This window comes from Phaseolus vulgaris, chromosome 4 (genome assembly GCF_051622355.1).
Source record: "Phaseolus vulgaris cultivar YP4 chromosome 4, ASM5162235v1, whole genome shotgun sequence".
Taxonomy (NCBI): Eukaryota; Viridiplantae; Streptophyta; class Magnoliopsida; order Fabales; family Fabaceae; genus Phaseolus; species Phaseolus vulgaris.
The window spans coordinates 7,638,365-7,652,322 of record NC_143501.1 but is presented as its reverse complement, the minus strand read 5'-3'; the positions used below and the strand labels follow the sequence as shown (position 1 = coordinate 7,652,322).

The 13,958-nt window shown below is 33.4% G+C and overlaps 2 protein-coding genes across 2 annotated transcripts; both read left to right on the top strand.

Moving 5' to 3' along the window:
* Positions 1–3,645: 3,645 nt before the first annotated feature.
* Positions 3,646–6,077, top strand: LOC137837089 (protein PNS1). Its single transcript, XM_068645944.1, has 3 exons — positions 3,646–4,037; positions 4,284–5,399; positions 5,752–6,077. Exons 1-3 carry the CDS (start codon positions 3,945–3,947, stop codon positions 5,884–5,886), a joined length of 1,344 nt encoding a protein of 447 aa, XP_068502045.1. The 5' UTR covers positions 3,646–3,944; the 3' UTR covers positions 5,887–6,077.
* A 4,841-nt stretch (positions 6,078–10,918) lies between these two features.
* Positions 10,919–12,828, top strand: LOC137837088 (cation/calcium exchanger 1). Its single transcript, XM_068645943.2, has one exon. The coding sequence runs from the start codon at positions 10,964–10,966 to the stop codon at positions 12,701–12,703; it is 1,740 nt and encodes a 579-aa protein (XP_068502044.1). The 5' UTR covers positions 10,919–10,963; the 3' UTR covers positions 12,704–12,828.
* The last annotated feature ends 1,130 nt before the right edge of the window (positions 12,829–13,958 follow it).

Genomic DNA, 13,958 nt, shown 5'->3' with positions numbered 1-13,958 from the left:
GTATTGATTTCAGATCTTTTCTGTAACAAGTGTAATCCTTTGTACTTTGAAAGAAACTCTGTGTGTATAGCTAAGAAGTGTTGTGTGTTCTTGATAGCATTCTTAGTGGTGTTGTGCTTAGCCAAAGGAAGTGTGTGTCTTGAGGGGATCAAGATCACTTCTTTGGTTGTGTTGTAAGTAATCTAGGGTTGATTGCTTAGTGGATTCCCCAGTTGTTTCTGGGAAAACTGGATGTAGCTCTGGGTTAAGAGTGCACCAATATAAATCTTTGTGTGCATTCTCTCTATCCTTAATCTCTTTAAATTCAATTTTTATATTTGTGAATTGGTATAAACAACCGATTGTTTCTGCGAAACAACCGATTGTTTTTCTGGTGTTCTGCTTATTTGCTTTATGTTTTGGCAAACTGAATTCTGATTCAAGTGTTTCTCGAAGTAATTTCATTCTAGGCTTAAAAGTTTGCGAAAACCCTCTTTAAACCATTCACCCCCCTCTAGTTTAAAGTCATACATTCTAACACACACTTCTCTTCCTCCTTTTCAAAGTTAGAGGTTAGTGATTTTGCTATTATATTAAAGAGAGGTGACATGTTGATGAGTTGAGTAAGAGTTAATAAATAAATGGTATTTGAGATTGTTTCTTATTTTATGATAAAAAACAATTTTGTGATAGGTTAAATATGTTTTTTGTTCCTATATTTTCACATGAAATTGGTTTTCATCCCTAATCCAAATTTTAGACCTCTTGAGTATTTGTAGTAAGAAAAGAATGTTGATCAAGGATGATCTTGAGCTTTGATGTCTCCAAATCCATGAAGTTTGGTGGAAGGCTGAGTTGTTGCTTGTGTGGGTGGGTTCTGGGTAGATTTATATGTAATCCAATCTTTGTTTGAATCTAAAACTGATTGGAATCGAAACCTTTTTAAAAAAGATTGTTTACTTTGTTGTCAAACCAATTCAATCGATGGTTTCGAGAATTCAACCGATTGTTTTTTTAAAATCTATAACAGAATTCTGTTAAGTTTGGTAAATCAACTTTAAATGTTTTCTAATTGTTTTGACTTCTGCTTTAAATGATTTTAACTTATCTTTGGAGTATATAAAGGTTGTTTTACACTCCTAAAGGTATTGGAACAGTTTAGACATTTTGAGATTGAGAAAACAGATTTGAGTTTTCAATATTTGCATCAAGCTTTTGGATTTTCACAAAGGACTGGAATAAGATTGTTGTAATCTTTCATTTTTGATATTGATCAGGTGTAATAATTTCTTTATCTCTTGTATTTCTGAATATTTGTGGTGTAAGCAGAATCAGAGCGTGTTCTGAATTCTGTGGTGTTGTGTGCCAAAGGAAGTGTATGACTTAGAGGTGTTCAAGGTCACTTCTTTGGTGTGGTTGTATGTAATCTGGATTTTGATTGCATAGTAGATACCCAGTGGTTTTTGGGGACTGGATGTAGCTCTTGGGATAAGAGTGAACCAGTAGAAATTGCTTGTGTTCTTTTCTCTTTCCTAAACTCATTTACATTATGCTTTTAAGTTGTTTTAATCATTGCTGATAAAAACAACTAGTTGAATCGCAAAAACAACCAGTTGATTTTCTGAAAATCAACTTAAACAGTTTTGTTTCATTGTTTCCTTGATTTCTTTCTCTGTGATTCTGCATTGGAGTTCATTATACCTTCAAAGTTTGCAAAAATATTTTATAAACAATTCCCCCCCCCCCCCCCCCTCTTGTTTAAGGCCATATATTCTAACAAAGAAAACTATCACTACAAGAAAATCATTAAATAAAAACCAATTTTAGAGACAAAAGATAATTAGTTATTATGTTGACTAAATTAGATATTATTTTTAGAGACTAATACTATTGGTACCTAAAATAGTTTCTAGTACTAGTAAAATTTATAAACTAGTTTATAAATTGGTATCTAGTTAACTACCAAGATTTTAGTTACCAATTAATTCAAGTTGGTAGTTAAAACCTTAAAGCTAATTAGATACAAATTTAGAAATTAATTTATAAATTTTATTAATAATAGAAACTGTATTGGTATGGACCGAACGGTCAATACCACGACTCGGTTCCCACGACCGAGCCGACCGGCTCCCATGCGCCCATGTGAGCCGACCGACACATCTGATCCATTAACACTCAAATCAAGGTCAGTAAAGCTAAATCACCATTAAGATGTAGGTAATACGTCCCTAAGTACGATCCACTTCACTAAGCTGACCCAATAAGGTAAGCCCATTAAAATAATATAAATAGCGCATATTCCAAGAACAAGGTACGTCATTACTAAATATACTCTGACAAGTGAGTGTCGAACACTTTTTGCTGACTTGAGCGTCGGAGTGCCTTCTGCAGGTACCTCACATTCGACATTCCTCAAGAGGGAGCAAGCTGAAGTGTGAGTTGACCGACCGACAAGAAGGAGGAAGAAGAAGTCAGTTCTCTAGGTCCCATCTCCCTAGCATGAACATAAACTACTTTAAATACCAATAATTATTTTGGTCTCTAAAATTATTTTTTATTTTATAATTTTTTTGTTGTGTATTAGAATGGGTTCCTATCAGCTTTTTTTTTAATGAGAAACAAATTTTTAGTGTAGAATAGAATGATAAAATATTTCATTTGAGTCATCGCTAACACGCAAATGTTATAATATAACCTATATTAAAAATTTATTTATTAGATAAAAATATACTAAAAATTTATTTATTAGATAAAAAAGAAAAAGTGATAAAGAGTCCTGCAAGTAGTTAGAAGGTCTAAAATTTGAAAAAAAAAATACAAATTCAACATTATAATTGAGCGACCAAAAGTATTTAATTCTTTTGTTATTTATTATTTTAAAATTTGACCCACTAACTTAAATTTAATCTAAGAAAATCAAAGATGAACTCCAACATAAAAAATAAAAAAAAAACATTCGGTCTAACAAAATATTTGACTTAAAGTGATTTATATTATGCAAACCCAACTCATGAACACCTATATCACAAATGTTTTCCTTATCCACACGAAATACTCTTATTGCTTCTTCCATTTCTCCACGTTTCTTGTAGGTTCCAGTGTCTACGTGTCTTCCACATTTTATATTCCAATTCTTGCAAACTTTATAATGTGTTTTCAAAGAGATAAAGGTTTCCTCTTTAATAAATAAAAAGCAAAAGCTTTGAAGCACCCTATTGTCATTTTCAGATGAGAATATTATACCTATTTAACCCCAAAATATTCTTAATTATTAGTAATACAAATATTTAATCATGCCAACAAATATGATTAACGATTTTCTCTGTGAATCTTTCTAGAAAAATACAATTAATCTGTTTATAAATTAAAATGTACAAACAAAAATAAAAATTTAGAAAAATTACTCTTTTACTTTCCAAAGAGTTATTGAGAAATTTGTAAGACAAAAATGTCCATTATAATACTAAGAAGAACATTTGTATTAATAGGTTTTTGTTGTTCACATATTTAATATGTTATTTTATTTTATTAAGTTAATATTTAATAATGGCAATAATTTTATGAATTTTAAATTTCTTATATTTTTATCTTGTTTTATTTAAATTAATATATTATTTACGACATTTAAATTTAAGATAAAAGGAAATTGAAGTTGTTAATTAGAATGAAACAAATAGATTGTGAGAAAGTAAAAAATTTGAAAATTATGAAAAATAAATGAAAAGTAATGATTGAAAAAAATGACTCTTATCCAAACGAAACACTCATAAATAAACTACCTGGTTAATAGTTTCTTCTAATGTGAAATTGATTGAAAGAAGAGCATTGCAAGAGTCTTGGTTGAGAGTTACATCTGTGAAGTTTGTGAAGAAATTTTCATCATTGCGGCCAAGAAACTGAAGCAAAAAATACCAAGAAAAGCCTGCATGAACTGCGAAGTGCATTTAGTATAACACAGAAACACCATGACAATTTTGAACATTGATGTGATCACTGTCACAGATGAAGAGAAAATACAAGCTAAACAGGAATGGCTTTCATCCACAAGCCCCATCAAGGTTTAGTTTTTCTCTTTCTCATATTCAAGTCTGTTTCTAGATTTCTTCTGTTTCGATGAGTTTGTAGTTCTCTCTGCAAACCACCCTTTTTGGCAAATTTTTCTCCTCCATCAAGGTTATTTTCTTCCCAGACACATTATTTCTTGTGTTTTCTTGGCTGATTATGTTTGAAAAGAAAGAAACAGACACATGATTCAGTTTAATTCCTTAGAAATACATCAACTTGGTTTTGTTTTTCTTGAGCAGTTTACAAACACAACACCGGCGAGGAAGGTCTTCAAGATTATTTTTTACCTTCACTTGTTCCTAATTGCTGTCTTGGTTACTTCCCTCACCACCTATGGCCTAGTCTATGCTTCTCACAGCAACTACTTCCACCCAAAGGAGTGGTACCCTCCACTCTTTATATCAACATTATGTGGTGGAGCTGTTGGTTTCACATGGCAATGGATCACTGCTAGGAATCCTGCAAAGGCTATTAGAGAAGCATTTTGGCTGAGTCCCCTTCTTACATCTGCAATGGGGATTCTGTTTGTGTACATGGGATATGCTCCAAGTCTTGCAGCTGGTGTAGTTGCTTTGGTTTCTGCATTAATTCAGTCTCTTTATGGTATTTGGGTTCGTCCAAGATTTGAATACGCCAGCAGAATCTTGTCAGTTTCAATAGCTGATCCTCCTACCCAAAGCATGAGGTTGGCATTTTCATCAATCCTCATTGGTATTCTTTATTGCAGTTTCATGGTGTGTGGAATTGGTGGAGCTAGAGCAATTGAAAGAACCAAACTAGCTGTCTTGTTCATCTTGGTGATTCTACTGAGCCTTGTGTGGACCTTGCAGTTTCTCAAGAACGTGTTACAAGTCACCATTTCAAGGGTCAAGTATATGCACTTAGCTGGTGGAGTAATCATGGACACCAGAGTAGCATTGAATGACACAGTCAAGTACCTAACTGGAAGTGTTTCCATTGGCTCCATCCTTGTGCCCTTTGTCTCACTCTTTAGGGGTTTTGCAAGGTCAACAAGTCTGATTGGAGGAGACACTGATGAATTCATGTTTTCCTGTGCTAGTTGCTACATGGGGATTGCTTCACTTCTTGTGACCTGTGGGAATAGATGGGGTCTGGTGCATGTTGGAGTCTATAACAAGGGGTTTGTGCAGGCATCCTCTGACACTTGGGACATTTTCAATAGGGTTGGTTTGGAAGAACTGATAGACTTGGATCTCACTGCCTCCTTTTGTTTCCTCAGTGGAGTGGCAGGGGGAGCAATGTGTAGCCTAGTGAGTGGAACTTGGAGCATAGTAATACACAATAACTATGCTACAGAAACATCCATTTATGCTTTCTTAATTGGTTACTTCATGGTAAGAACCAAGAACTTTCTGTTTTTGACAAGTGTAATACTTTCTTCTTTCTCAATCATTTTTACACATATCTAGATTGATGCCTAGCCAAAGAACTTGTTTGAAAACAAAGATATTTGTTAAGATAAACTTAGATGTAAAACGGAAGTTATTGATGATGTTATTCTCCAAAATATTTCTCAGAAAAAACCCAGAAACTCATAGTATTGCATCTCAGTTTTACTATTTCAATTGATAAAAATCATCTAACACTTACTTTTTCAAGTAACTGAAATCATTTATTAAATGTTCGTTCACCAGATTTTTTAAAATATTGCTGAGTATGATGTTAATCTTGCATCTTATTCTGCAGTTTCGGTTAGCAATGTCATGGCCACAAGCATGTGTCTCAGCTTACTATGTTGCCTACGCAGAGAATCCACAGAGCACTCAATTTGACTCCACCATCCCTGTACGCTTGGAGCAGCTTTATAGATCGCATGCGTAGATAACACTCAGCTAATCATTTTCAGATTTGATGAAATGCTGAAGGAACAGTAAATACAGTATATTAATCCAAGATGAACTTGCTGATCCCAAATTACAACATTGGAAACAATTTTCACAATGTACACAAAGGTTTAATTTTGGTGTAGTATTCAATCACGATAAAATTAATAATGCAAGTTTCCTATGGCATTCCTTTCATTCACATAACATAAGTTCATATAATTCTTTCTTGAATGAACTGAATAAACAAACTATGACCCTCTTTTCTCGTAAGCACATAAGTATATTCATCTGCATTACCAAAGATAAATGAAGTCAACATAATCAAGAATAAGCTGCAGAAGTTTAAGCCAATACTAGCCATCCACATAATCAAAAGTTTCATTGTAGAAGTTCACAAAGACATAATAATACTATGTTAATTATGTCAAACACAAAATGCAGCTAATATAAATTAGCGTTTTGGATTTGAAGATTATCACAAATTACTTTCTTTATGAAGATCTTGATGTATTGAATTCTTCCTACGGTGTTGCGTCTGTTCTCAACTAATTAGAAGGAATAGTATGAGCATCTAATAATTTAGTGTACATGGTTTAGTGAACTTGTAGTTTGTTGTATACATTCTATTATGTTAGTTGTCATCTTGTACTTTTAAATAACATGTAATTGTTTTTGCAGTCCTATATAAGGATAATTGTACTTGTTGGGAACAATATTAGATTACAATGAAATATATTTTGTAAAACTTATTTATTTAATAAACGAGACAATTAATCATATTTATCTTACTTTGCATGTTCTTTATCTGTTGTCTCCTTTGGTGTGATTTGCAACTAGTATTGCATTGTCTCTTTTTTACTGTTCTTCATATAGAAATTTGGTATCAGAACCAATTTCTATATTGTTCCACATTTGTGGTATATTTTTGCAAGAATATGGGTATTATATCCAATATGGAGAATTCAACAGGAACACTGGTTTCAAGTCATGGACAATTGTTCCAAGTTATGGGCAATCAAGATGAGTGTCTTGATTAAGGAGCAAAAGGTGTGGATATCATTTTTTTTAAGGCTAATGATATTTTGACATTCTGCTTCACCTTACACCAACAACAAAATATTAATATTTGTAATAAAAAAAATTAAAAAAAAAAATTTCTTAATGAAAATATAAGCAAAATGTAAAATGTTAAAATAATTTTTAAAATTAAAAATAATTAAAATATTATTTATTTGGGTGTAGGGTGGAACATTGGGTGTCAAAAAATCATTTTCCTTTTTTGAAAGCATGTCCCACATAGAGAGACAACTTGAGAGACAACTTTTGGACAATTAGAGGAAAAGGAGAAATAATCTCATTTGATGATTTTTCTCTCACTTTTAAATGACGTTCGCTGTGAGGTTATGATAGAGAATACCAATGCATCATTGTGCCTAAAGATGGAGAATTTGTTCATGAAAATTTCCATATGCATCAAGCTTGTGTTGAAAAGAAGGTTATTATAGTAAAGCCCATACCCATTAATTTTGATTTAAGGTTTTTACAACAAAGAATAAATCACGAAAGTGTTTCGTCTAAAAGACTGTAAGTTTTTCTAAATAACATATCTTATAAGATGCAAGTGCTTCTGTTCTAGCCAACAAATCTAGGTGATTTCGAGTCAACCTTTCAACACTTTCGCTATGAGACGCTTGGAGATCACAATGAGGGGAGCTCCACCTGTTGATAAGACTTCGACGATCAAGTCAATGAGAGCATTTAAAAGATATGAGTGTAGTGTGTATTGCCTGGAATATTGCTTACCTTTGTTCAGGGTCTCAAGGTCCTTTTATAACACTCGTAGATCCTTCTTTAGGAGTTAATAACAACCTCATAGAATGTCAATATATTCCCCTTTATTTTAGGGGTGTTGATGCACAGAGTATTGTCAAGGCCGACCTCTTTCAAGGTCATTAGGTATGCTTTTACCTAGATCGAGCTCCGTCTGTTGGACCTGAGCTAAGTGGGTCGAAGAGATACGTTTCAAGTGATTAGGTCAAGGCTCGATCACGATTGAACGGTACACACCCCCCCAACCTCGAGCCGAGCAGGGTGAGGCGAAGAGGTTTACATGTGTCTATCATGAAAAGACGTTGGCGTAGAGGGCAGTCGGCTCACGAATTTGAAAGCGTCACCTGATGGGACAGTTTTATGTCAACGCTTATGGTGCATACACGTGTCCCACAATCAACGGCTAGGGAAATTGTCATTTTAACTTCTCTTTTTGAAAAATACAATACCCTTTCTTCTTCTGCACTTTTCATTTCGCGGAAAACTTAATGAAAAGAGAAATTGCCTTCTTGCTTCCCTCGTGCCACCGTGCTCCACCGTGAACCACCGCAAACTAGGTATGTTTTATCTTACTTATACCTTATTGGACTGTGGTTTTTACTATTATCTGTTGGATTATGTCTCGTTATTTTCTGGCTTGTTTGGTTTGTTTGTATGGTATTTTTGTTGAATTGTTCTTCGCATTTTATTGCTCATATGTTTTAGTTCTTTAGGAATGGATTACGCGTCCGCTTACCCTTGAGCCAAAAAATAATTGATTAGATAAGCCTCTATGTTTACGAGTTGTTTAAAAATTAAGGAGTTGAGGGAGTTAGGGAGTTTGAGTAAAACTAATGAGCACCTAGTCAAAGTTGTAGTGTGTGGAGAGGACGAGCATGTGTGTTGTAAAAATTCATCCGATCCTACTAGGTCATTATGTTTCTTTTACACCACCATCTTTACCAATGTTAAGTTGCGTCTCCCCTTATCTGTTTTTAAAAAAACAATCTGTTGACCGAGCTCAATGTTGCTCTCGCTCGATTGCGTCCGAACAACTGGCGTTTATCCAAGCATTTGTTATCTTGTGTTCACAGTTTGACATTTCGCCGAATGTGGATGTATTCTTTTATTTTTTCGAGTTTAAAAGTTTTGGTAGAGAATTGTGGGCATTGTTAAATAGTGTGTCCAGAAGGGGTTTGCTTTTCCTCTTCCAATCCTCCTACGAAAACTTCAAAGGTTGATTTATAAAGGTTCATCCCTCGATTGGTGATCCAACTTTGTTGGATTGCTTCCCTCTATGTTGGTCACCCAATCCTCGTTTCAAGAGTGTTCGTCATCTTGAAGACTTGGACCCAAGAGAACGAGGAATGTGCGAATTTTTGGAAAATCTCAAAGTCATCTTTGACACGTTGACGATCTTGACGAGAGAATACTTATTGGGTTCTCTTCAAACCTATATTGGTATATTACACTCTTTTCAACCTAAGTTTACTTAGTTTTAGAATGTACTTAGCCTTTGTATTTGAATTTCCTGCCTTTGATTTCTTTGAAGAGAAAATGTTCTCCACCGTCAGCAAGACCGAGCTCGCCGAGCGGATTAAGCGGATGATGGGCACCAAAGATGTTCTGGTCGTTGGTGAGGTATTCCCCTTTTTGTAGATAATTCACTCAAAAAAAATGGAGGAAATTGAAATTTTACTCTTTCACATTGTAGTTTCGTCACACTCTGCACTTTGACTCTATCTCTCACATAGCACTCTCTCTGCACTATGTCACTTAATATATTAGATTCTTATCTTTTTTCTATATACCGAAATCGATGTGGGGTGTCGTAGGGTAGGGTCACTACCAAAGTATCATAGACCTTTAACAAGTTAATTAAATTCAAAGTATTTGTAAATGACAAAAGTTCAAGGAATTATTTAATTTTTAAGTGTTAGTTTTTGTTGTGGTATCTTTTAGAAAAATTCTTCTATTTCAGTTCGATACAATAGCTTGTTATTCTTTTCAGCTATAAAAAAAAACTTCCTATTCTTTTCATGACACGCAGTTTCCTATATCCTTCCAAAAAAGAGCATATGAAGCTTCTGAAAATGTCTGCTTTTATTAAGCTCTTAATTTACTTATTTTATACCATATGCCACTCATTTTGTATAAAACTTTTGAAGTTGAGGGGTTTCAATTTATTTTATAAAATTTTAATGTGAAAAAATTAATAGTTTGATAACGATGTTTCAACTTCACCATTATGTGTTATCTGAATCTCTTTTAATTTTTAAATTTTAACTTATTTGAGCTTTAAAAATAGTACTTTCTTTTAATTCTCTCTTTTTTTATTATACAAACAGTATATCATTTCTAATCTATTTCTCTATTCTCTTTAAAAAAAAAAAAATCAGTTTATGATTTCAATTCCAACCAACATTAAAAAAAACATGAAATATAAACCAATTTTATAAATAAAAAATAATTAATTGTTATATTAATTAAATTAGAGACTATTTTAGAAACTAAACAAAAATTGATTTCTAAATTAGTTTTTATTATTGTTAAATGATTTCTAAATTGGTATCTAATTAGCTACCAAGGTTTTAACTACCAATTATTTAGTTTCTAAATTTGGTAGAAAAACATTGATTGCTAATTAAATACCAATTTAGAAATCATTTAACAATAATATAAATTAAATTAGAAACTATAAAATAGTCTCTAATTTAGTCATTATAACAACTAATTATTTTTTATCTAAAAATTGATTTTTATTTAATGTTGTAGTGAAAGTAATGCATGAAAACAGAGTTTGAGGATTTATTTAAATTAATCTATTCTAAAACGAATTATTCTCAATTAATCTTGGAACCATTTTCTTTTTCCACAGCAGAAAGAAACCTAATTGGGTTCTTATTCAATTTTTTGGTAGTTGGTCGTTATTATTTTGCAACTAACCATCACTTTTCTTTATTTTTATTTTTATCACTAAATGGTTAAGCACTTTCCCAATGTTTTTTTATACACTTGAGAAATTTCCCTTTGCACAGTATTAAACACTTTAGTGCCCAACACTGATACTCCAATTATAGTACTAGAAAAAGAGATGAGAATTGAACCTTCAATTTCTGTCTCCTTCACAGTACTAGTTGATGCTCTTCTAACGCAACAGAGGAAATTCCACGGCACAATAACTTCACACCATATCATATGACACAACTTCTCAATCCTCCATATATTGACACCAATAACACATCCTCAAGAACATGCTCTAAATGGCACGTTTCATCTATAACACAAAACCCCTGCACAGAAAACTACTTCTCCTCAATATATCCTTCATTTTCCTCATCTTTCTCTTCCTCAGTGCCTATCTCCACCCTTCTACTTCCAATGTTCATGCCTCCACAAATGTCTTCAACCGTGCTAGAATGCTCACTGACATCAGTGTTGATGGTTGCACTGACCTTCACAAGTACTTGGATAATGACTCCAAGTGCTTATATGTCAAATCCCACGTTCACTGCAGGTCAAAAGGGTATATAAATTATCTCCAAATCTTTTACTGCAGCTTTGGACATTCCCCAGTATTGGGTCATGCCCTGCTTATACTGTGGCTTGTGATCTTGTTTTATCTTTTGGGAGATACAGCTTCAAATTACTTTTGTAGTAATCTAGAAGGTCTGTCTGACATCTTGAGACTATCCCCCACCATAGCTGGGGTAACCTTGCTTTCTTTGGGAAATGGTGCCCCTGATTTTTTTGCAAGTGTTGTTTCTTTCACAAGTTCCAATGACGGTGCAGTTGGCCTCAATAGCATTCTGGGAGGGGCATTTTTTGTGTCCAGTGCTGTTTTGGGGATCATAAGTTTTCTTGTTAGTTCAAATGAAACTGCAGTGGACAAGGCTAGTTTCATTAGAGATGTCATTTTCTTCCTTTTCTCACTTTTCATTCTCCTTGTCATCATTTCTATTGGTAAAATCAGCTTGTTGGGTTCAATATTCTATGTTTCTATTTACTTCCTCTATGTCTGTGCTGTCTCTGCCACACATTTCATCTATGGAGAGGACAGGACAGAAGGGGAACTTGTCTCATCTTCTGATGACTTGACTGAGTCAGGCATACCCTTGTTGGGGTGTGTTGATGATGAGAAACCAAATGTATCAAATAAAGAGGTAATCGAAGAAGAAGGGGACAAGCAAGAGGGTTTTGGTAATGATTCTTTTGACCTTACTTACTTGACCAAATTTGTACATGTGCTAGAGCTACCTCTTTCCTTGCCAAGAAGGCTTACTATACCTGTTGTGAGTGAGGAAGGTTGGTCAAAACCATATGCTGTTATATCTGTGACTTTGGCACCAGTGTTGTTTGCAGCTCTTTGTAACACCCAAATGGAAAATGGGAGTTCAAGGAGTAGTCTTGTTTCATACTTGACAGCTGCTTTAATTGGCATTGTTTTGGGGAACATGGCATGTGTGACAACCAAGAGCACTAGTCCACCCAGAAAGTGCTTGTTTCCTTGGCTAGCTGGGGGCTTTTCTATGAGTGTAACATGGACTTACATCATTGCTGAAGAACTTGTTTCCCTCTTGGTTGCACTTGGGAATGTCATAGGGGTTAGTCCTTCAATCCTTGGACTAACTGTCCTAGCTTGGGGTAATTCTCTAGGGGATTTGATAGCCAATGGTGCAATGGCCAAGAATGGTGGAGCTGATGGGGCCCAAATAGCTGTCTCTGGTTGTTATGCAGGCCCTATGTTTAACATTTTGATGGGCTTGGGCTTGCCTCTTGTACTCTCAGCATGGTCTGAATACCCAGAGTCTTATGTGATTCCCAAGGACCCTTCTCTTTATGCAACACTTTTATTCTTGATGGGAGGGGTGCTTTGGGCCCTTGTGATATTGACAAAAAAGAATATGAAGCTTGATAAGTCATTGGGAATTGGGCTCTTGACAATTTACCTCTGCTTTTTGTTTATAAGGATGGTCATTGCAATTGGTGTTATTAAACTCTAGAGAATACTTTCAAAGGGATTATGGTCCCTTTTTTTATGTATGGGATGGACATGACTTATTTTATCATACATTTCAGTTTCCAACATTCAACATTATTAATAATGTAAAGTTACTATGCTTTGGTATCTTGTATCTTGGTATATATAGTAGAATAGAAAGGTTAATTAAAAATTGTTATTTTCTAAGGGACTAAGATATTAATATTTATCGGTTCAATAATTAAATTTCTCTCTTCGATCGCTCTTGTCCTCCTCTTTTCAGTCATTCAGACTTCGAGTCAGTCAGGAGAGTATCTATAAAAGGTTCTTCAACGCTCAAGTGGTTGGTATTCGGTACAATAAATATTAATAATGACATACATTTGTCTTTGATTATTGGTTATTGTGTCTATTTATAGTATCTGGTAGACTCTTTCATTGTTTGACCTTGATTAAGAGTGTGTCAATTAACATTCACATTACCTAATTTTGGTAGAGTTTAAGTATCGCCAATACACACTTTAGTTAATACACTTAAACTTGTGTCGTTCGGTCGGTACCGAATACCAACATGCTTGGGAACTGTTCGGTCTTTGACGATAAATTTGCTCTCAGGCTAAAGAAATTTTATTCTAAAAAATCTTTATATGATTACCTCATGAGTTGGTTATGGATAAGAATGTATATATTTGATCGATATTAGATACTAACACGTTTGGAGATAGTTTGGTCTTGACCTTAGAGAAATGTAATTGAATAAACTATTTATTATATATTATTGAAGATAGAGTAATTTTGTAATTATGTATGATGGTTCATCTAATAGACCGTCTAGTGCTTTGTTTAATGTGTTTCCAATCTTATTTATTTATACTCTAAAACTTAGGTTGATTCTTTGTTTTGTAACTATGTTTTACTGGTATAAGCTCATATAATTAAAATATTATTTGTTTAATTTTTTAAGCCACTAACTATATTAACCTACCTTTCTTAATATCTTTTTCATTGTAATTTATGAATTATTTAATATATAATACTTGTTAATTATATATAATTAAACTCAAATTTTGATTGTCATTACAAATATTAATTGAAATTTAAAGATGTCAAAATGGAACTATAAAACTCAATTATTTATATATACTATTTACGTATACACGAAAACACGTTACATGTATTTATATAATTATTATATAAAAAATAATGTAATTTAAATATATATAATTTTATAAAATTAGTATTAAAAAATAATATAATTATTTTAAAAATTTATTTAA